At 44.3% G+C, this 25,168-nt stretch overlaps 1 protein-coding gene across 1 annotated transcript in view; it reads left to right on the plus strand.

Annotated features, from left to right (window-relative positions):
* gtf2f2a (general transcription factor IIF, polypeptide 2a) overlaps window positions 1-22,675 on the plus strand; it is a 106,467-nt gene extending 83,792 nt beyond the window's left edge. The window contains exons 8-9 of the mRNA XM_043700322.1: window positions 14,748-14,891; window positions 22,254-22,675. Of these exons, the coding sequence (XP_043556257.1) occupies window positions 14,748-14,891; window positions 22,254-22,373 (264 nt within the window). The 3' untranslated portion in view covers window positions 22,374-22,675. The remainder of the gene's footprint in view (window positions 1-14,747; window positions 14,892-22,253) is intronic.
* Window positions 22,676-25,168: the final 2,493 nt, after the last annotated feature.

The following is a 25,168-nucleotide window of genomic DNA, read 5'->3' on the forward strand; positions in this document are numbered from 1 at the left end:
CTAAATTGCTTCATAGTGTCCGTGGATTAGCCATGGGAGATATAGGGTTACAGGGATAAGATGAGATATGGATCTGAGAGGAATGCTCTTTGGAGGGTCGATGTTGACTCGATGGGCCAAATGGTCTCTACCTGCACTGTAGGATTTCTATGATCAGCAGCAGAATCATATTCTAATGCGAGCTAAGCTTACAGTCTTTGCATATCTTTCACAATATCATTATCATCAAGCCAAGACATCAACTTAGATTCAGTGAAAAACGCAGGAGGGTGTGCCAGAAGCAGCACAGACATCTCTAAAAATAAGGTGTCAACCTGGTGAGGTTACAACACCATAACATGCATGTAAAACAGCGTGCAATCGGAGAGCCAAGTAATTCCACAACCAAATACTGGGTCAGAGCTCTGCAGTATTGGCACATCCAGTTGTGAATGGTGGTGGAAAATTAACTAAACTAACTAACTTGAAGGAAGAGGCTCCACAAATATCCCCATCTCCAATGAGGAGGGAGACCTGCACATTAATGCAAAAGACTTTGCTGAGGAATTTGTAGCCACCTTCAGCCAGAACTGCCAAGTGGATGGTTGATCTGAATTTCCTCATTGGGACCCCAGCAGCACGGATGCCAATCTGCTCAGTTTACCAATGTCACAATGAGGCAGCGGATACTGCAAACGCTATGGGCTTGATGGCATTCCAGCAACAGTACCAAAGACTTCTGCAAAACATGCCATGCCCCATAGCCAAGCTATTTGAATACAGATACAACATTGGCAACTACCCAATAATGTGGAAGAGCAGGACAGAGATACCCGATGTGTTAACACATCCCATTAGTCTGGTTCTGCTCTTCTTGGAGAGAAGGAAGCTGTGTGGGGTCTGATTGAAGTATTCAAAATCAAAAAGATGTGGGTGAGATTAAGTAGGGAGAAATGTTTCCTCTTGTGAAAGGAATCAAGAATGAGAGGCACAGATTTCAAGTAATTTCTAAAAAAAATGTTAATAAGTGGTCTGAGTATAATCTCAACACGGTAAATGGTTAGGGTTTAGGGCAGCACAGTGGCTAAGTGGTTAGTACTGATGCCTCACAGCGTTCAATTCCATTCTCTGGCAGCTGTCTGTGTAGAGTTTGCACATTCTCCCGGTGTCAGGGTGGGTTTCCTCCGTGTGCGCTAGTTTCCTTCCATAATCCAAAGATGTACAGGTTAGATGGATTGGCCGTGCTAAATTGCCCATAGAGTCCAGGGATGTGCAGGCTAGGTGGATTACCATGGGAAATACAGGGTCACAGGGATGTGATGGGTCTGAGTAAGATGTCCTTCGGAGGGTCGGTGTGGGCTCGATGGGCTGAATGGCCCACTTCCACACTGACGAGATTCTATGGAATGCTAGCCGAAGAATGTGGCGGAGGCAGGTGCAATCAAGGCATTCAGAAGGTTATTAAATGGTTATTTGAAAATCAACCATGTGCAGTGTTATGAGGGCTAAGCAGGGTAATATTTTGAGGTAAGATGTTCACATTGTAAGCAGGCGTGAATACACTGGGTGAAGTAATCTGTTTCTGTGTTTTAGACCTTTGATTCTGAGGAACCCCCTTTCTTCCCTGATCCTGCCCACTCTCTATAAGGCACAAGTCCGGGGAATACTCTCCACCTGCCTGGATGGGCATGGCTCCAGTAACACTCCAAGCTTGACACCATCCATAACAAATAGCTGCCTTGATTGAAACCTCAATGGATGGCTTCAGTACTCACTCAATTCAGTAGTGATGTGCAGTTGCAGCAGGGTTTACAAACACAAGTTGCACGACAGTAGCTCATCAAACCTCCTTCGAATTGTTCTTTGTGTTCCATCGCAATGAGGAGAGCTCTTGCTATGGAGTTGTAGAATAAGGAATTTTAAAACTTTTTCTGGAACAAAATTACTCTGTTTACTGTCTAACTTGCTCCCTTTTTTTCTTATGCTGTCAGAAGCTAGCTTTGCTAGTTGAGCCAGCATTTATTGCTTATCCCGAACCGTCTTTGAAAAGATGGTGGTAAGCTGCTGCCTTGAACTACTGCAGTTCATTTGGTACAGATATACCCACAGCTGTGAGGGAGGGCATTCTGGGATTTTGATCCAACAGCATTGAAGGAATAGTGATACACTTCCTAGTCAGGATGGCATGTGACTTGAAGGGGAACTTGCAGGTGGTGGTGTTCCCCTCTGTTTGCTGCCTTTGCCCTTCTCGATGCTGATGGTTGTGGGATTGGGCGGTACTGTCTGAGAAGATGTGGTGAATATTTGGGGTGCATCTTATAGATAGTGACGGCAGTGTGTACTACGCGTTAGTGTGGATTTTTGCAGAATGGTGCCAATCAAGTGGATTGGAGGGTGTAGAATCCATATGGGTGGAGGTCAGAAGTAGCAACATGAAGAAGACCCTGATGGAAATAGTCTACAAGCCCCCAACAGTAGTTATGCTGTAGGACAGAGAATAAATAGGGAGGTCATGTGAAACATAAGACATGGGTGATCTTAATCATCTTGTAGATTCAGAAAATCAAATTTCAGAGTTCGTCATGAGGAAAAATTCATAGTGTATTTGGGTCAGTTTTCTAAAACAATATGTTGTGGGTCTAACCAAAGGTGAGGCAGTTCTGAATTTTGAATTAGAATTAGATTTCTTACAGTGTAGAAACAGGCCCTTCGGCCCAACAAGTCCACACCAACCCTCTGAAGAGTAACTCACCCAAACCCATTCCCCTAACTTATCATCCTGGATTTACCCCTGATTAATGCCCCTAGCCTACACGTCCCTGATCACTATAGGTGATTTAGCATGGCCAATCTACCTAACCTGCACATCTTTAGATTGTGGGAGGAAACCGGAGCACCCAGAGGAAACCCATACAGGCACCGGGAGAGTGTGCAAAATCCACGCAGACAGTCGCCTGAGGCTGGAATCGAACTCGGGTCCCTGACGCTGTGAGGCAGCGGTGCTAACCACTGAGCCACCATGTTGCCCCCGGTAATGTACAATAAGGCAGTTTTAATACATTATTCAGAGTAAAAGAACCATATTTGTGGTGCATATTGATACCAATGACATAGGCAGAAAGAGAGATGAGGTTGTGCAAAGGAAGTTAGGGAATTGAAAAGCAGGACTTGTAGGGTTGTAATCTTAGGATTACTTCTGGTACCATGTGTCAGTAAGGCTAGGAATAGGAAGATAGTACAGTTAAAAGGCTAAGGAGCTGTTGAGGGAGGGTGGGCTTCAGGTAGGTGGATCATCAGATGTCTTCCAGGGCAGATAGGACCTGTAAAGGAAAGAGATGTTGCATCTAAACTGAAAGGGCACTAACATCCTGGCAAGTAGGTCTGCTAGTGCCACTCGGGCGGATTTAAAGTTGTGTGGCAGGTGGAAGGGAACCAGGGCTGTCGGTCAGCTAGTAAAATGACTGAGGAGGAGGAGGAGTCTGAGATGAAGGCCAGTAAGACCAAGAGGAAGAACAGACCAGGAGAAGTTACCTACACAGCAGACTGGCGGTCTGAGGTGTGTTTGTTTTAATGCAAGGAGTATGATGGGTCAGCCAGATGTACTTTGAGCTTGGTATAATTCATGTAACTATGATGTTGTAGCTATTACAGAGATTTGGTTGAGAGAGGGACAAGACTGGCAGCTTAATGTTCTGGAATTTTGTTGTTTCCAGTAAGATGGCAAGTGATGTAAAAGAGCTTGTGGAATTGCATGACTGATTCGGGACAGCATCACAGCTGTACTGAGGGAGGACACCTAGGAGGGCTATCCAGCGAGACCATATAGGTAGAGCTCAGGAATAGGAAGGCTGCAGTCACTTTGGTGGGATTGTACAACAGGCTTTCCAAAAGCCAATGAGTGACAGAGGAACAGATATGAGGACTGATTATGGCAAAATGTGAAAACAGCAGGGTTGTTATGTTGGGTGATTTTAACCTCCCCTATATTGACTGGGACTTGCTGAGTGCCAGGGCTTGGATGGGAGAGAATTTGTTAGGTACATCCAGGATGGTTATTTGAAACAACTGGGAAGGGACCATACTAGACCTTATTTTGGGGAATGAGTCTAGCCACGGAATTGAAGTTTGTGGGGGAGTATTTTGGGAACAGTGACCATAATTCTGTATGCTTTAAATTATGTTTGGATAAGGATAAGACTTAGGAAATTTGGGGAAGGCTAACTACCATAATATTAGCCTGGAATTATGGAATGTAAACTCGCTCTTTGAGGGTAAATTCACATCTGGCATGTGGGAATCTTTTAAAGGCCAGTTGATTAGAGTTCAGGACCAGAATTTTCCTCTGAAAATGAAGGGTGAGGATGGTAAGTTGCGGGAACCTTGGATGATAAGAGAAATTGGGAACTCTGTCGAAAAGGGGCATATGTAAGATTTGGGAAACTGAAGACAGACAGAGCCCTCAACGAATACAAAGATAGCAGGAAAGAACTCAAACAAGGAATTAGGAGGGCTAAAAGGGACCGTGAACTCTTGTTTGGCAGACGGGATTAAGGAAAATCCCAAGGCATTTATACATATACAAGGAGGAAGAGGATGGCTTGGGAAAGGGTATGTCCATTCAAAGACAAAGGAGGGAATTTATCCATGGAGCCAGAGGAAGTCGGTGATTTACCGAGGAGTTTTGCATCAGTATTCACAAAGGAGAAGGACGTGCTGGGTGATGAGTCTTGGGAAAGGTATGTTGATTTTCTAGGGCATGTCAACATTAAAAAGGAGGTGGCATTGCCAGTCTTAAAAAACCAGAAAATAGACAAGTCTCCTGGACCTGGTGGGATCTATCCCAGAATGCTGAAGGAGGCAGATGTGGAAATTGCTGGGCCCTCGTAGAAAATCTTTGTATCCACTTTAGCCACAGGAAAGGTCCCAGAAGACTGGAGAATAGCCAACATTGTTCCCTGGTTTATAAAAAGACAACAGGGATAACCTGGGAAATTACAAGTTGGTAAGCCTTAAGTCAGTGCGAGGAAAACCTTAGGGGAAATTCCTTAGGGAAAGAATTTAATCACATTTGGAAAACTTTGCATTTACTCGGGACAAGCACCATAGCTTTGAGCAGGGAAGGTCGTGTCTCAAAACCTTGATGGAGATTTTTGAGGAATTGACAAAGATAATTGATGAGAGCAGGGCGGTAGGTATTTTTTAACAAGGTACCTCCTGTCAGGCTGATGCAAAAGGTCAGGTTACGTGGGATCTGTGGTGAGGTACAGACCTAGCTTTGTAATAGGGGAGTAGCAGTATGGAAGGGGTTTTTCAGATTGCAGATCTGGGACCAGTGGTGTTCCTCGGGGATCAGTGCTGGGATCCATGTTGTTTGTAACAGATATAAATGATTTGGAGGAGAATGTAGTTAGCCTGATTAGTGGGTTTACGGATGACGCTAAGATTAGGGGGAGCTGCGGATAGTGAGGGGGATTGCCAGAGGCTACAGCATTATGTAGATAGTTATAGAAACTTGTGTGAAGAAGTGACAGATGGAGTTTAATCCAGGCAAATGTATTTTGGAGATCTAAAGCAGGAGGCAAGTATGCAGTAAAAGGCAGAACTCTTAGTAGTATCAACATACAGAGGGAATCTACGATGAAAGGTCAACAGTTCCCTGAAAGTGCCAACAAAAGTGGATAAGGTGGTCAAGAAGGCACATAGTATGCCTGCCTTCATTGGTTGGGGCATAGAGTATAAAAACTGGCAAGGCATGTTGCAGCTGAATAGAACTTTACTTCAGCCACGTTCAGAATATTGTGTTGTGGTTGCCACACTCGCAAGAAGGATATGGACGCTTTAGGAAAGCTACAGAGCAGCTTACCAGGATGTTGCCTGGTTTGGAGGGTACGAGCTTTAAGAAGATATTGGACAAACTTGGTTTGTTTTCACTTGAAGGATGAGGGGCAATCTGATAGAAGTTTACAAAATTATGGGAGACATGGATAGTAGGAGTTGTCTTCCCAAGATGGAAGTGTCAGTCACTGGGGACAGAGGTTTAAGATAAAAGAGGGTAAGTTTAGACAAGATGTGAGAAGCAAGCTAAGTTTTACATAGAGTGGTAAGTGCTTGGATTGCACTGTCAGAGGAGGTAGTGGAGGTGGATACAAAAGCAATGCTTAAAAGGCATCTGGACAGATTCATGAATTGACAGGGAATACAGGGATACAGGCTGCATAGAGGCAAAAGGTTTTTAGTTTAGGAAGGCATCATGTGACGGCGCAGTCTTGGGCTGAAATGCCTGATTCCTGTGCTGTACTGTTCTTTGTATCCTTCAGAGAACAGTGACCACAACATGGTAGAATTTAACACTCAGTTTGAGAGTGAGAAACTTAGATCGGAAACAACTGTGCTAAACCTATGTAAGGATATTTACAAAGAGATTAGGGCAGATCGAACTGATAAGGGAGTTCAGCAGAAAAGATAGTTGAACACACATTGAAGATAATTGTTCGTGACTCAAGAAAGATATCTCAGTGACTAAGGAGGATTTCAGCAAAGAAATAAACCATCCATGGTTAAACAAAAAGCTAAGGACCACATCAAGTCGAAGGAAATAGCATACAATGTGGCAAAGATTAGTGGGGAACCACAAATCAGGAAAGTTTTAAAAACTGACAAAAAGACAAGAGGAAGAAATAAATTTAAGCATAACTTAGCAAATAATATCAAAACAGACAATAAGAGCTTCTTCAAACACTTTTAAATTAAAAAAAAGAGAAGCCAAAGTGAATACTGGTCCACTAGAGAATGCGGCTGGGAAGCCAGGAAATAGCAGAGATGCTGAACAAATCCTTTGCTTCAGTCTTGACTGTGGAACACCACAACACCAAGAGCAAAAATCAAGGAGCAAAAACAGAAAAGACATAAATACTGGAAGTATTCGCAGAGGAAAAACTACCGGGGAAATAATAGGTCTAAAGATACAGAGATAGTGGACCCACTGGTAATAATTTTCCAAGAATCCTGAGACTCTGGAAGAAGTCCCAGTGGATTGAAAAACTGCCACTGCAGCACCTTAACTCAAAAGGGAAGATGAAAAACATAATTACAGACAGGCCAGTTAGTTTAACAACAATCATAGGCAAAATGTTCCAGTCTGTTATAAAGGATATAATCCTAGAAAATTTAATAATACATAATATGAACAAGCAGAACTGACATAGCTTCATGAAGGAGAACTTATGCCTGACAAATTTATTACTGCTCTTTGAGGATGTAACAAGCAGGATAGATAGAGGGAAATCAGTAGATGTAATGCATTTGGATTTCCAAATGCCATTCAATGAGGTACTGCATGTAAGGCTACATAATAAGATAAGAGTCCATGGTGTTGTAGGGGGTGCATTAGCACAAAGAGAGAATTGACTAACTAGTAGAAGACAGAGTTGGGAGAAGGGAGATATTTTCAGGGTGGCAACTTGTAACTAGTGGAGTGCCTCAGGTGTCAACGCTGGGGCCACAATTATTTACAATAAAGATTAATTACTATTAGTGGATTATAAAAATAAATATACACTCTCCAAAGTTTTGGGTGACACAGAAATAGTTGGGACGTTGAATAGTGAGGACGGCACAAAGTCTACAGAGAGATACAGACGCATTAATTGAGTCGGCAAAACATGGAAGATGGAATATAATGTAGGAAAATGTGAGGTTATGCACATTGGCAGGAAGAATAGAGAAATCAAATATTATTTAAATAGAGAAAGACTGCAGAAAGATGCAGCACAGAGGGATTTGGGAATCCTTATCCATGAATCAAAAAAGCTACCATCCAAGTTCAGCAGATGATAGGGAAGGAAATGGAATATTGACCTTTATTTCAAAGGGAATGCAATATAACAATAGGGAAGGCTTGCTGAAACTATACAAGGCACTAATCAGACCACACCTAGTTTTGGTCCCCTCAACAACAGAAAGATATATTGGCATTAGAAATAGTCCAGAGAACGTTTTTTAGGTTGATCTGTGGTATGGAAGGATTTTCTTATGAGGGGATATTGAATAGATTGGCCTTCAATTCCTATTTGAGTTTAAAAGATTGAGAAGTGACCATATTGAAACCAAAGTGACCAAAATGTTTAGGGGACTCAAGAGAGTAGACGTTGAGAAACGTTTCCCCTTCTGGGAGAGTCTAAAACCAGTTAGGATAGCGACAAAGAAATTTCTTCTCTCAGGAGGTAATGATTCTGTGGAATTATTTACCGTGAAGAGCTGTCGAGACGGAGTCTATTTTTAATCAGTAAAGGAATCTAGAGTTCTGTGGATCGGGCAGGAAGTTGAGTTGTGGGTTTGCAGACGAGCCATGACCTCACTGAATCATGGAGCAGACTCAGTACGCTGAATGGCAGACATCTGCTCTTATCTATTATGTTCTTACGAAGGTGGTTAGGCCAAGAACCTTGAGGTACCTGGAGTGAAGCCCATAAATTAAAATGACTGAGCTCCAACAACTACAAACGTTTTAGCCCAAGGAGAGTTTTTCCCCTCATTCGCATTGATCTTCATTCTGAAAGTGAGTTGAAATGTGAACTCCATTTCTCTCTCTTCACAGATGCTGCCAGACTTAGTGAGTTTCTCCAGCATTCTGTGCCTGTACCACTGACTCTGGTTTTGCTTGGGCTTCTTGATGCCACACTCTGTTTGATGTGGCCTTGAGTTCAAGGGCAGTCACTCTCACCCTCACCACCTTGGGAGTTCTGCTCTTCTGTCCACGTTTCGACTAGTGAGTGCTGTAATGAGGTGAAGAGCAAAATGACTCTGGCGGAACCAAACCTCAGCATCAGTGAGCAGATTATTGCTAAGCAAGTGCTGCTTGGTGGTTCTTATGGTACGCTTTTTTCGCCTTGTATCCCTCAAATACTTTTTGATTAATAAAAATCTGCTAACGTCAGAATTAACAATTAAGCCAGCAAATATTGCCAATTGTCAAAGAAAGCTCCAAGCCCCCCTCCTACCCTTCATGTATTGAAATGTTTCCTGATTTTACTCCTGAAGGATCTGGCTTTAAAAGGAAGTGGATGGAGACCACCTCTCGAGGGGCTCGTCAGGGCCACGCACTCACCAGCCCACCCTCCCCTCCCAGCACCTTCCCCTGCCACCACAGGAATTGCAAAACCTGCACACACACACACACACCCAGCTCTGTCCAAGGCCCCAAAGGAGCCTTCCACATCCCTCAAAGTTACAGCTGCACTTTCACCCATGTCTGTTACTGTATTCATTGCTCCCGATGCGGTCTCCTCTATATTGGGGAGACAGGACACCTACTCGCAGATCGCTTGAGAGAACATCTCCGGGACACCCGTACAAATCAACCCCACCGTCCCATGGCTGAACACTTGACCTTCCTCTCCCACTCTGCCAAGGACATGCAGGTCCCGGGCCTCCTCCATCACCACTCCCTTACCACCTGACACCTGGAGGAAGAGCACCTCATCTTCCGCCTCAGGACCCTCCAGCCCATGGCATCAATGTGGATTTCATCAGTTTCCCCATTTTCCCTTCCCCCATCTTATCCCAGATCCAACCTTCCAGCTCAGCACTGCTTTCATGACCTGTCCCATCTGTCCATCCTCCTTCCCATCTATCTGCTCCACCCTCCCCTCTGACCTATCGCACACTCAGCTACCTTACCCCAGCCTTACTCCCCTCCCACTTATCTCCACCTCTGAGGCTCCCAGCCTCATTCCTGATGAACGACTTATGCCTGAAACATCGATTCTCCTGCTCCTTGGATGCTGCCTGACCTGCTGTGCTTTTCCAGCACCACACTCTCGACAGGAAAAGCAGAGACCAGTTATAAATAAAACAATGTCAGTAAAACGCCCAGGTTAGGGGTGGATAAACTGAACACTTTGACAATATCCTGCTAACCCGAGAAAGCCAGCATGGATTTGTAATATAGAAATTATATTCCTGCTGAAGAGCTGACTAAAGTAGTGACAGGAGAGTATTTATATGAACTTCTGGAAAGCATTTGATAAAGTGTGTCATGTCTTCCTGTAACCTTTTTGTTTTCTCTGAAGATCATTAGTCTGTAATTCTCTTCCCAGGAAAACAGTTAAGGCTTTCCTGTCGAATTGATTCAAGCCAGAGTTGGATGTTTTGGTCAGGCAAGGGAGTTCTGGGCTATTAGAGGCAGACAGGAAAAAGGAGTTCAGATCACTCTCGTATCAGCTACGAGCTTATTGACTGACAGATTAAGTCTTGTGTTTCTAAAAAGCTTTTAAGCTAAATTGTAAGCAAATTATTGACCTGCTTAGGAAGTTGACTGAGTAATGCTGTGTAGGGATATGGCAAAGTCTTGATTTGCAGGGCGAGGCCGTCAGTGCCCCATGAGGATGTCTGGAGTGATCTCATCACCGTTTCTGTTCAACACATTCCTTGCCCTCACTTCCTTTAGTGGACTCCTTTAAGTTTACCTCTTAACAATATTTTGATCATCTACTGTAATATCTGACATGACGGGTGGGACTTTGTTATGTAAGTGCTACATAAATACAAGTTCTTTTGGAGGCTCGGCGATTCAATGTTTTTTGATGATGATCACCATCTCTCCAATATTTTTGGGTGAAGGATCCCTTTTTCAAATGGACTAGTTATCACGAACTGTCCCAAACTAAATGACAATATTTTAACACTCCTGATGTGATGTGTTGTTGTGAAAAGAGTGCCCAGGTTAGCGCTCATAAAGAAACAGGTACTGTACTTATTTACAAGTGACAGTGATATGGTGTGTGTGTGTGAATGTTCATGCTGTATCTTTTTGCCTTTGTCTACGTGCAGGTCAATTAGTGTGTAAACCCTGGGAGTGGGGTAGGATGCTTCCTGGGCCTACTCTAGTTGCTGTGTTCCTACATGCCCTAAGTCCTAGACATTCCAAGGAGCCATTATTCTCTTCAACAGCTTATTTTGCTTATGATAATTTTGATGAGTCTCCAGGAGACATCTGCATGTGTAAGGCACGGTCCCCATGTCTCTGAGCCATAAAGTTATGAACACAAACATCAAGGTTAACATTTCAGAGTGTTAGTGAGTGAGCACTGTTGGCGGTGCCGTGCTTTCAGTTGATACATTAATCATGTGTGCCCCTCAGTTGGATGTGAAAGGTCCCTGTGCACTATTTTGAAGAACACCAGTGTGTGCTGTCAATACCAACAGATTATCTGCTCATCACATTGCCTGTGAAAGCTTGCTTTGCTGCTATGTTTCCCACATACAACGGTGACTTCTTTTCAAAATTACTTCATTGGCTGTGAAACATTTTGCTACCTCTTAGAAAAGGTGCTATGTAAATGTCTTTGTTTTTGATATTGATCTCTTCCTCTGCATTAAATACTGATGCAAAGTCATTATTTAGCATGCCCAATACTTTTATTCCCATTTGCAAAAACATCATTATAAGCCTTTTGTAGACCCACACTGCTCATGCCTGTACTTTTTTTTTGTCCTAATGTTATTGTAAATCTTTTAATGTTGATTTACAATATTCATATTCCCTTTTTGTAGCTCTTACTGTCTTGAAATCCTTTGTTGTTCTTGGCACCTTTTACATTTTCCAAAATCTGTTATCATTGTATTCCTTTTATTTTAATTTTGTTGTCTCTTAACTCCTCAGTTGTCCTTGGGTTATGTTTTCTTTTTATTGGGTAGAACTCTTGGCTGTTTAGGTGTATAAACCTGTTGTGTATAACTGGTTCTTTTTTGGACTACAACTCACATATTAACTGTCATTGTACTTTTTGAAAGATTTTCTAGGTTTACTATGGACCTCCTCTAGCATACTCTGCTGAAGGCTGTCTTTCTTAAATCTGGAATCATAGCAACTGCTTTGCATTTCTTCCTTATACTGTTGAATGCGATCTTTTCACAATCGCGCTCGAATAAATGTTCATGTGATATTTGGCTGTTAAATAAATCAATCTTGCCATGCATTCCCAAATCTGGTTAGGTGGATTGGCAATGCTAAAATTGTCAATTGTGTCCATGGATGTGCAGGTTAGGTGGATTACATGGGAAATGCAGGGTCACAGATTTCGGGTAGGGTGAGTATTCTTTGGAGGGTTGGTGTAGACTCCTTGGGCCGAATGGCCATCTTCCATGTTGTAGGGATTCTGAAATGATTCTAAGGCGGCCAGCCCCTTTGTCAGCACTGGAACATTTTGCTGCAGAAACCTAGAGACGCACCAAGGAATTTCATTATCCTTCTGACATGTGTGGCTTTGCCTATCCCAACCTACAAATAAAACTCCCCAGGTATGTGGTTCTGCCTCTGCTACATGCTTGATTAAACTTCGCCTTTATACAGTCCACTGTTTCACTGATACCAGGAAACTTGTACAGATCTCCTGCTACAGTTTGTCATTTTTGTGTGATTTAGTTCGACCCACAAAATTGCCACTGCGTGCTAACCGCCGAGATTTACTCTTGTTACAAAAGTAATTTCATCCTTTGTCACTGAGGCAGTTCTTTTTGACCTCTCTCCCTACCCTCTCCTGTGGACCTTTATAACCTTAAGGCCTTAGCACATTATCTTCCCAGACCTGACCATCTCTTGGACATGATTGAGCACAGTTATTACCCTCCAAGTTGAATGTGTGTGTGCTATTCGTTCAAATTATTCTGCGTTTTTGAATTTTAAAAAAGTTTATTTGAGTCCTAAAGCTGTCATCCACTCTAATGTTTTATCTCTCATTTCTGATTTATTTACGTTTATTTAATAAGAGCATAAGTGGGAATGGAGGGTTAGAGATATAAAAAGAGCCTGGAAAGACTGGGATTTTTCTTTCACTGGAGTGTAGGAGGTCGAGGGGTGACCTTGGAGATCTTTATGAAATCATAAGGGGCACGGATAAGGTGATTAGCAGAGGTCTTTTCCCTCGGGTGGGGGAGTTCAAAACAAGGGGGAGTTCAAAACAAGGGGAAGTGTTTTTATGGTGAAAGGAGAAAGTTTTAACAAGGATATGAGGAGCAATTCTTTTTACACAGAATGTGGTTTGTGTGTGGAATGAACTGCCAGAGGAAGTGCTGACTTACAGTCTTTCAAAGACATTTGGATAAGTTCATGAATTGGAAATGTTCGGAGAGATATCGGCCAAGCGCAGGCAGGTGGGACTAGTTCAGTTTGGGTCAGCATGGACTGGTTGGGCCGAAGGTTCTGTTTCTGTGCTGGATGACTCCGTAAGAAATGAGAACAGGTGTGGGTTGTTCAGCTGCTTGGCTCTGCTCTGCCATTCAAAAGGATTTTACCTGATTTGACATTCCCCATATCCACATTTCCGTACTGATCTACCTTAGTCTTAGTATCATGTCACACATTTAGTTCTTGTTCCACTGGTTATTTGACTACAGGACTCTGGGAGCAAATAGGATTGAGAAACTGGCGTGGTGCAGCAGGAATGATAGTTGTGGACGCTGACAGAGGTCATCTGGACCACAAGCGTTGGTAATAGACACTAAATCAAGAATGCCGACTTTCCATAGAAATCACGTGACAGTCAAGCACATTGGATTCAGTCGGTTCTTCACTTTGTTTCGCCTTTCATATCCTAACAAAATTGAATACCCCAAATAATCCTGTCAAATTCGGGGAAAAAGAAGGCTAATGTCTGGCCTCTTCCCACGGTGCTTCCTGACACAGCCGTCTTGATCTTAGACAGTCTCTGTGCTTGGCTTCAGCCAGATAAGTCAGCGAGTCAGCTGTCCAGCAGACAGTAAGATCCCGCTGCGGCATGTAGCCTCACTTGGCCTAGTTAAGGGGAGGTACCCTCCCCCTCACTACTGATCGCTAGCCTGTCAGCAGGGCTGCTGATGAACCTATCTCTGTGGATATTGAGTGAGGACAAGCTTTGGCTGAGCTGCTGCACATCCTTCTTACAGGCAGGGGTCACACCTGAACAGCAGCAATAGACAGTAGTTCTTTAATCAGTTGAAATAAAAAAAAACAGGGAAAGGAGGTTTAAAGAAATAAATCTGTTGAAATCGGACAAGCTCGGATTCTGCTAACAGTTACCTTCCCAGCAACTGCCTCCTTGGTCTGTTCATTTGCTGCAGTGCAGACAGCAGGCTGCCTTCTTCCAGAGACAGCTCAGGAGCTGCACATCGGAGGGTTCTCTGTGGAGCCATTGCAGAGTGGCCTTGGTAGAGACCGCGTCATGGTCATCACTTGTGGGAACATTGGAGAATGAGCAAATCTTGAAGGGGTGGGGGTGGGGGGACACAAGAAAGAATAAGAATATATCCTTGTGTTAGTAACACTGGGCAGCTCCCTGTCCTTGTCTCATTCATTGTTGTGTTGTAAGAGTGAAATGAAGTGACCTTTGCTAGTTTCCCTGAAAAGGTTTCTGCTGTGTTCGGAGATGTGATGGTTTAGTGGTTTCAACACTAGATGGTTAATCCAGAGATCCGGGTCATATTCTGGGGACCTGGGTTCAAATCCCACCAGATGGTGGAATTTGAATTCAATAAAAATCTGGAATTGAGTCTAATGATGAATGTTAATCTATTGTTAGTTGTTGGAAAAACCCATCCGGTTCACTAATATCCTTTTAGGGAAGGAACCTTCCCTGGTTTGGCCTGTGTAACTCCAGACCTACAGCCATGTTGCTGACTCTTAACTGCCCGATGGACATTAAATCTGGCTCAGCCAGTGACATTCTCATCCCATGAAAGAATAAACAAAAACAGTTTGAGCACTCATTTTCTAATATTGTGCTTTCCGTTAGATTGAATACGAGAGGAAGAAGAAGGAAGATGGGAAACGTGCCCGTGCTGATAGGCAGCAAGTACTGGATATGCTATTTTCAGCCTTTGAGAAGCACCAGTACTACAACATCAAGGACCTGGTGGACATTACTAAGCAGCCAGTTGTAAGTAAAAGGGAATGATGTGCAGCTCAAAGTCCACCAGTGCCATCTGGTGGATTTGAAGTGTTTGACAATTTGAAGCTTCTTCAATAGCAGCCTCAATTTGAGGCACATGGACATTTTTGTTTGGGATGCTTGTTGCTGAATGGTCTTGCATTAATATATCCTTAAGCAGCATGAAGCTTCACAATGAGTTGTAGCTATCAGATGAAATAGTGAATTTGCTCTTGCACCTCCACAATGCACTTATCACCTCTCCTGTCTGAGTTAACAGCACATAAAACTCATATGACAGCACAATAAACTTATCCTTAACTTGTATAAATTTCCCCAACAGTTTGTGACAAGAAATAATAGTTTAATTTGGAAGCAGTAAGCAAGTACAGCGAAGATAAATTGAACTGAAATTCTCACTCAAGATCATTTACTGTTGTGGCACTGTGGTAATGTCCCTACCTCAGGATCAGAAGGTCTGGGTCCAAGTCGCACCTGCCAGTGAGGTGTTTCATAACCTGTCAGAATAGGTTAATTTTTTTTTTAAAAACCTTTTGATCTTGCTTTCTAAACCTTTCCAATTCATCTCCGCACTATCGAGGTTGTACATTTGAAACAGTGTGCAGCAACTTCACCAATAGGGACCAAAGATTAGTTGAATCGACCTGTTTGGAAATGCTGTGTTGTGCATCCAGGGCAGGAGGAACTTTAATCTGGCCCTCCTGGTTCAGAGGTAGAATCATTACTATTGCACCACCCATTTGGAAGTAAAGATTTTCCATTAACTATGTGTGCCAGATGTTTCCAATTCAGGATTAAAGTTCGGGAGCTGCTAACTGAATTGGGACTCAGTGACTGTACTGTAGAAAATTCTTGTGCCACTGGCGGCTATGGTCAGTACAGCAGGAATCGAGCAAAGAAAATGGTGACAGCTTGTGTTTATACATAGAACACTAAAAGAGGTCATTTAGCTTATTGAATCATTGCCGGCTCTTTTGAAGAGTGATCCAGTTCATGCCGCTGTTTTCCCCCAAGTTTCTAGTATTTCCCCATACCATCCTAAATTACCACTCAGAAGTGTGTATAAAAACCAGCAGTTCATTCAAGGAAAGAAAAGGTGAGAGGGATGACAAGATTGGTCAAAGAGGAGGGTCTTGAATGTAGGGCAGTTTAGGGAGGGAATTCCAGAAATTCAGACCTAGGCTGTTGGAAGTATAGTTGGCATAAAGTGGTCAGATGCATTAGAAAGTGGAGTCAGTGGGGCAGCACATTCCGAGTCAGTGCAGAGCAATAGGAGAAGAAAGAGATGAGTTTGTGGAAGGTTTAAACATAGGCAGGATAATTCTACGTTTGAGCAAGTTGGAGGATGGGAGCTAATGTCTGTACAGGATGGATATTACCCATGGTGTGGGATAGCACATAACTTGATCCGAGTGGGGGAAATCTAATGGAATGTTTGATTTTATGAATTCCTGTCTGGTAAGCACATAAGGACTGTACTTAGTTATTCTTTCAGCTATGTTGCCTCAGAGATGAATATTGAGCAACAATATAGAAAAGATTTTGGCTGTACTGCGTGCACTGCAACCAAAGCCTCTTAATCCAAAAGCACTTCATTCAATTCCCATGTTGCTGTGTAATTCCCATTAATTCAGTGTTGCTTGCACTAAATGTTTTGATTCAGAATGATCAGAAGTAGACTGTAATTCTGTATAATTGTTGTATGCATTTATTTTCTAATGAATGCCGGTGTTTGTAGCTGTGAGTCATGGCCTAACTTTGAAAGTGTTCCTGAATTCGTCTGTTACAACATCTCATTTACACTTGAAAATGTAATGTTTGTTTGGCTGTGTGTGTGTGTAGTGTTTGTAAGGGTCTGCCCTTAACGATATATTGTGTCAGACGGAGTTGTTCTTCATGGCTGTCCAGTGGAACATGAATCACAGCTCAGAAGGTAGTTCTTCACCCCATCATGTTTTGGTAGCCCTTACATTGGAGCTATTTGTTCAAACGCATCACTGCTGTTTCCCTTTTTGCTTTATTAATATTAAAAGCAAAATACTGCGGAGGCTGAATATCTGAGGAAAACAATGCTGGGGAAACTCAGCAGGTCTGGCAGCATCTGTAGTGAGAGAAACATTCAAGGTTTGTGTAAAGATTTGTAGCTTGGGTTGCAGTTGTTGTGGGTATGTTTGCCAAGCTGGGAATGTGGATTTGCAGATGTTTCATACCCCTTCTAAGTGACATCCTCAGGGCTGTGGAGCCTCCTGTGAAGCGTTGCTATACAGTGTTGGTTGGAATGTATTTGGTTTTGCTCCCCTTGTTTCAGGTGGCCGGTTCCAGTTAGCATTTCGAGTCCAATTTGACTCTTGAGTTTCTTGTCAACCACTCATTCAATTCTTCTTTCCTAGTCTGACTAAATAGCTACTTTTCTATTTTCTATTTTCAGAGCCTCCTTCAAGTCCCTGTTTAACCTGTGATGAAAATAATCCCAGTTGGTTGTACTTTTCCTCAGCTCTGATTCGCCTCTTATAATGACATAGATGGCCTTATCCTCCATGTTTCTTTCAATAGAGCTTAGCGAGTTTGGAGGTTGGGGGAGGGGGGACATTTTAGGAGGAAACTATGTTCCATTATCTTTGGTCTTTTGTGAAACCTCATTCCAAAATCATGTGGAAGTTCTACCTTCATCCCAATTCTCTATAATGCCCTCCCTAGAACCTCCCCCCCACTTATCCCAAAATCCCAAAACAATGTTTGAGAAGAAGGATACCACTTTGACTGGGACAACACACATCCTGGGACAGGTGAAACAAAGACAAGTCTTTGGGGCATGGCTTTCTAACCAGAACTCCATCAATAAACACATCGATTTAGATCCCATCTACCTTCCCTTGAAAAAGAACCGGAAATGACATCACCCACCTTAAGAAACCAAGACCTATAAACAGAGAGGTGGGACATACCACCAGCGCTTCACCTGAGACTCTCACCGATGATGTTACCTAATATGGTGTTGAAATGTCTGAAAACAAACCTTCAAACTCCGCGAGCTCACCTACATACTTATTCTTCTCAAACCTAATCCTTGCAGCAAGCATTTGGCAACCCCTCCCAAAGGAAGGCACCTAAGGGCAGGAATGTGCCATTCACACTGTCAGGCCTCCTCCAGCTCGGGATCATGGCTGATTGTACATTTGAATGCCTTTTTTCGCCACACTATCCCTTATCCCTATACACCATTGGTATTTATAATCAGTTAACCTCTATTTTAAATATACTCAATAACTGAGCTTCCACAGCCAACGAAGGAATAGAATTCCAAAGTTTCTCAACCCTTTGACTAAAATAAATTCTCCTCATCTCAGTCTGAAGTGTCTTTCTCGTTATTTTGGAATTGTGTCCACTGGTTTTAGATTCCCCAACCCTGGGGGGAGCATCTATCCCTGTAAGTATTTTTTAAGTCTCAATGTGTTCATCTCGGAATCTTTGAAACTTTGGAGAGTGCAGGCCTAGATTGGCCAATCTCCCTGTAGGACAGTCCCACTATCTTGGGGGCAAACCTTTATCGCACTCCCTGTGACTTTGGGATCGAAACTGCACACAGTACTCTACAGATATGGTCTAACCAAGATTCTACCCAATTGAAGCAAGATGTAGCTTCTTTTGTACTCAAATCCTCTTTCAATAAAAGCCAACATACCCTTAGCCTTCCCACGCTGTTCTGCCCGTGCACTGATATCCCCGCTGAAATCTCCACGCCGTTCTGCCCATGTACTGATATCCCCGCTGAAATCTCCACGCCGTCTGCCCATGTACTGATATCCGCGCTGAAATCTCCACGCTGTTCTGCCCATGTGCTGATATCCGCGCTGAAATCTCCACGCCGTCTGCCCATGTACTGATATCCACGCTGAAATCTCCACATCGTTCTGCCCATGTGCTGATATCCGCGCTGAAATCTCCACGCTGTTCTGCCCATGCACTGATATCCACGCTGAAATCTCCACATCGTTCTGCCCATGTGCTGATATCCGCGCTGAAATCTCCACGCCGTTCTGCCCACGCACTGATATCCGCGCTGAAATCTACACGCCGTTCTGCCCACGCACTGATATCCCCGCTGAAATCTCCACGCTGTTCTGCCCGTGCACTGATATCCGCGCTGAAATCTCCACGCCATTCTGCCCACGCACTGATATCCCCGCTGAAATCTCCACGCCGTTCTGCCCCCATACTGATATCCGCGCTGAAATCTCCACGCCGTTCTGCCCCCATACTGATATCTGCGCTGAAATCTCCACGCCGTTCTGCCCCCATACTGATATCCGCGCTGAAATCTCCACGCTGTTCTGCCCACGCACTGATATCCCCGCTGAAATCTCCACGCCGTTCTGCCCACGTACTGATATCCCCGCTGAAATCTCTACGCCGTTCTGCCCATGCACTGATATCCGCGCTGAAATCTCCACATCGTTCTGCCCATGCGCTGATATCTGCGCTGAAATTTCCACGCCGTTCTGCCCCCATACTGATATCCACGCTGAAATCTCCACGCCGTTCTGCCCACACACTGATATCCCCGCTGAAATCTCCATGCGGTTCTGCCTACGTACTGATATCCGCGCTGAAATCTCCACGCCGTTCTGCCCACGTGCTGATATCCCCGCTGAAATCTCCACGCCGTTCTGCCCACGTACTGATATCCCCGCTGAAATCTCCTCGCGGTTCTGCCCACGTACTGATATCCACGCAGAAATCTCCTCGCGGTTCTGCCCACGTACTGATATCCGCGCAGAAATCTCCACGCCGTTCTGCCCACTTACTGATATCCCCACTGAAATCTCTACGCCGTTCTGCCCACGTACTGATATCCCCGCTGAAATCTCCACGCCTTCTGCCCACGTGCTGATATCCGCGCTGAAATTTCCACGCCGTTCTGCCCCCATACTCATATCCGCGCTGAAATCTCCACGCCGTTCTGCCCACACACTGATATCCCCGCTGAAATCTCCATGCGGTTCTGCCCACGTACTGATATCCCCGCTGAAATCTCTACGCCGTTCTGCCCACTTACTGATATCCCCACTGAAATCTCTACGCCGTTCTGCCCACGTACTGATATCCCCGCTGAAATCTCTATGCCGTTCTGCCCATGCACTGATATCCGCGCTGAAATCTCCACATCGTTCTGCCCATGTGCTGATATCTGCGCTGAAATCTCCACGCTGTTCTGCCCATATGCTGATATCCCCGCTGAAATCTCCACGCCGTTCTGCCCGCATACTGATATCCCCGCTGAAATCTCCACGCTGTTCTGCCCATATGCTGATATCCCTGCTGAAATCTCCAAGCCATTCTGCCCGCATACTGATATCCCCGCTGAAATCTCCACGCTGTTATGCCCATATGCTGATATCCCCGCTGAAATCTCCACGCCGTTCTGCCCACGTACTGATATCCGCGCTGAAATCTCCACGCCGTTCTGCCCACGTACTGATATCCCCGCTGAAATCTCCACGCCGTTCTGCCCATGTGCTGATATCCCCGCTGAAATCTCCACGCCGTTCTGCCCACATACTGATATCCCCGTTGAAATCTCTACGCCGTTCTGCCCATGTGCTGATATCCACGCTGAAATCTCCACGCTGTTCTGCCCACGTGCTGATATCCGCGCTGAAATCTCCACGCCGTTCTGCCCACGTACTGATATCCCCGCTGAAATCTCCACGCTGCCCACGTACTGATATCCCCGCTGAAATCTCCACGCCGTTCTGCCCATGTGCTGATATCCCCGCTGAAATCTCCACGCTGTTCTGCCCATGTGCTGATATCCCCGCTGAAATCTCCACGCCGTTCTGCCCACGTACTGATATCCCCGCTGAAATCTCCACGCCTTCTGCCCACGTGCTGATATCCCCGCTGAAATCTCCACGCTGTTCTGCCCATGTGCTGATATCCCCGCTGAAATCTCCACGCTGTTCTGCCCATGTGCTGATATCCCCGCTGAAATCTCCACGCTGTTCTGCCCACATACTGATATCCCCGCTGAAATCTCCACGCCTTCTGCCCATGTGCTGATATCCCCGCTGAAATCTCCACGCTGTTCTGCCCATGTGCTGATATCCCCGCTGAAATCTCCACGCTGTTCTGCCCACGTACTGATATCCGCGCTAAAATCTCCACGCCGTTCTGCCCGTGCACTGATATCCCCGCTTCACTGATTCCTTGACCAGGACAGTTAGGGGGTCTCTGTACATATAACTTGCTAAGTTAAGAAAAACTTTGCACATCATTCTTTCTGCCAAAGTGGATCACCACGTTTTCTGAATTATATTTCCCACCTACCAAATCTGCTGCAAGTACTTTCGGGGCCTAGCTTTGTGTCATCTGCAACTATAAAAGATTCGATTCGCTCCTTGTGTCCAAACCGTTGAGGGTCCAATAGCCAACAACCGTCCACGTGAGAAAAACCTGTTCTTCCCTAATGTTTTCTGCCTGTTAGCCAATCCTTAATCCCAATGCCAGCATGTGACCTCCTATTCCATGTCCATTCATTTTGCCAACCTTCTGAACATTGAAGAACACTAATTCACCAACTCCTTTGTCAATCCCATTAGTAATATCCTTAAAATAATCCCAACAGGTTCATCAAATACAATTTCCCATTCAGCAATCCAAGCTGACTGTGTCTATTTGGATCGCTTATTCTCCCAAGTATCCATTTATCCCATCCTTTACAATAGATTCTAGCATTTGCGCTACTACTGATAAAAGGCTGATGGGTCTGCACTTCCCCATTTCTTTCACCCTCACATCTTAAATATTGGCTTAATATTTGTAACCTTCTGCTTTTGTGGTCTCTTTCAACATTCTGCAACATCGAATATCAGGTCCCAGGGGACATTCATTTCTCCAAGGAAGCCTTTTTACTAATGCTAACTTGCTTCAATTCCTCATTCTCTACTCCCTTTCAGCCTCTCTTTCTGGGAGATTTCTCGTACCTTTCTCAGTGAAGAAAGACAAAGTAATCACATAGCTGAGCTTACCTTTAGAAAGATGGTGGAGAGCTGCCTTCTTGAACTGCTGCTGTCCTTTGAGGCATAGGTACCTCCACAGTGCTTTCAGAGAAGCAAGTTCTGAGGTTTGACTCAGATTTGAAAGTGAGATATTTCCAAATCAGGATCATGATTGGGTTTGGAGGGAAATTCAAAGGTAGTGGCGTTCCCATGTATCTGCTGCCCTTGTCCTTTTTGATGGTAAAGGTTGCAGTTTTCGACAAAGGCGCCTTGGTATGTTATGACCGTGTACACGATACACAACCTTGGCTACCCAATATAATTGTTTTCTGATTTCCTCCCGTACCCACAGACCTATCTAAAGGAAATTTTGAGAGAAATTGGTATCTACAATGTGAAAGGCACTCACAAGAATACCTGGGAGTTAAAGCCAGAGTATCGACACTATCAAAATGAAGACAAAAGCGAATAGTACATCAGAGCCTTGCTGAGCAAGTTGGCTGCTGCAGAGATTCCAAACAAGTCAAACGTTCTAAGGTATAGACTTGGCTATCAGTCACTAAGAACTGAGCAAGACAGTAGAGCTTTGTTTATCCTTTCTCAAAAGCCAGAATGTTTTTTGTGGCATCCTATTTTGAAAGTGAAAATGTCCGTAAGTAATTTGTTTTTATTTGGAACAAGGAAATGCTTTGTATCTTTCAAGTATTTTGACATGGAAAGATGAATTCAGGAGGAGCATATTTGTACTGTTAATAAAGTATTGTATTGAAACAATTGAGATGTGTTTTTGTGGGTGTTGCTGTTCACTCTGTAAATCAGTCATTGTGCACTGATTTTACAAATGGTAAAAATAACAAAAAGCTACTTTTGCAAGGACTTTTGTTCAAGCTATTTGCATGTGCTTAGTCAGGGATTGAACCAATACATGTTTTTGAGTTGCAGATATTCTGCAAAAGAATGAATATATGGTCTTTGATAGAGTTAGAGAATACATTATGTTCTAAGAATCCCTAAATCAGAATATCTTCTTACTGGGCATTCTAACACAAGTGGGTGCAGACCATGAAGCCTTGACCTCCTGCCTGGGGCATCATAGACTGGGAACAGACGAGACTACTTGAACTTTGTTGCTAGTTTGAGCTTTGTGCAGCTAACACCTTCTTTCAGAATAAACCAATTTAAAAGAGGTCTTTTAAGATGAGGATATTGGTACCAGCTTGATCTGATGCCCACCAGACAGGACTCTCTGAACAAAATTCTTAATGCACACAGCTACCTCAGCACAGACTGTGATACAGATCATGGCCTGGTGTGTATCAGGCTTAAATGCAGTATTAGATTTCTCATTCAAAGCAGAAATACCATCCTTGTTCAAAGTTTGTGAGAAGATTTGTAGCTCGGATGCTCGTTGTTGTGGTTCTGTTTGCCGAGCTGGAAAATTTTGTTGCAAACGTTTCGTCCCCTGTCTAGGTGACATCCTCAGTGCTTGGGAGCCTCCTGTGAAGCGCTTCTGTGGTGTTTCCTCCGGCATTTATAGTGGCCTGTCCCTGCCGCTTTCAGCTGTCCGCTGTAGTGGCTGGTATATTGGGTCCAGGTCGATGTGTTTGTTGATGGAGTTTGTGGATGAGTGCCATGCTTCTAGGAATTCCCTGACTGTTCTTTGTTTGGCTTGCCCTATAATGGTAGTGTCGTCCCAGTCGAATTCATGTTGCTTGTTGTCTGCGTGTGTGGCTACTAAGGATAGCTGGTCGTGGCGTTTCGTGGCTAGTTGATGTTCATGGATGCAGATTGTTAGCTGTCTTCCTGTTTGTCCTATATAGTGTTTTGTGCAATCCCATGCAAGGACTGCACAAAACACTACATAGGACAAACATGAAGACAGCTAACAATCCGCATCCATGAACATCAACTCGCCACGACCAGCTATCCTTAGTAGCCACACACGCAGACGACAAGCAACATGAATTCGACTGGGACAACACTACCATTATAGGGCAAGCCAAACAAAGAACAGCCAGGGAATTCCTAGAAGCATGACACTCATCCACAAACTCCATCAACAAACACATCGACCTGGACCCAATATACCGGCCACTACAGCGGACAGCTGAAACTGACAACCGGAAGCGGCAGGGACAGGCCACTATAAATGCCGGAGGAAACACCACAGAAGCGCTTCACAGGAGGCTCCCAAGCACTGAGGATGTCACCTAGACAGGGGACGAAACGTTTGCAACAAAAATTTCCAGCTCGGCGAACAGAACCACAACAACCATCCTTGTATCAAGATCAGCCATACAGTGAACCCAGATAAAACCCAACATGTTTTGATTTGCAGAAATTCTGTAAATGCATATAGGATCTTGAGTACAGTTAAAGGATACATTGTGTTCTAGGAATAGGTATGTCACAACATCATCTACTGGGAGTTTCAGCATGAGTGGGTGTAGACCATGAGGCCTTGTCACCTCATAAACTGATAAAAACCAACAACTTAGTTGACTCAGGTCATCTCTAGCATTCCCCACAAGTGCAGAAACAAAATAGAACATACGTGGAACACCATCTACAACAGCAATATCTAACTGTGTGAGAAGAAAGAACATAAGATTAACTAGCCTGCCTTGAAGAAGTTTTCCTCCTCTCTCTATAAGAATCTCAGGGAGTCCCTCTCCCACTGCAACTCCCAGGTCATTTCCTCTGCCCTGAAGCTCTTCAACCATGTTGTGAAACAAACTCGGTACCACAGCCACATTTGCTTCCTCAGTACCTGCCTCCGTAACCAACTCATCCCACACGGACTCCGGACCACCTTTAAACCAGCAGAGTTCGGACCCGAACAGGACAAACAGTACAGACTACAGATTCAAAAACGCCAGCAACGGTTCTCCTTCAAGATCCTCCGCTCCATGCTTGCAGCAATGCGCCGGCACCTAACCTCTCTACAGTCAGCCCTGCCTCAGCTGAGGGCCACACTCTCTCAGAATTGCAAAGGACCCACTCTGTACTACATCCTCAGGAGAATTCATACTCTCAACAAACAGTATTTCAATTCCATCTCAAACATCAAAAACTGTAAGTACAACAAACTTTTATCTACCCACCTCCATAACCAGCGCTCCTCAAACATTCCAGAAGATTCCCCTGGCCATTAGCCATGCGGCTGATGCAGCTACCACCCCCACGCTGATTGATGATGTCACTTCTGCCCCCATCATGGCCACTCCCACAGCCACTTCCGGCCCTCACATCACCGCCGATGCCACA

This window comes from Chiloscyllium plagiosum, chromosome 12 (genome assembly GCF_004010195.1).
Source record: "Chiloscyllium plagiosum isolate BGI_BamShark_2017 chromosome 12, ASM401019v2, whole genome shotgun sequence".
Taxonomy (NCBI): domain Eukaryota; kingdom Metazoa; phylum Chordata; class Chondrichthyes; order Orectolobiformes; family Hemiscylliidae; genus Chiloscyllium; species Chiloscyllium plagiosum.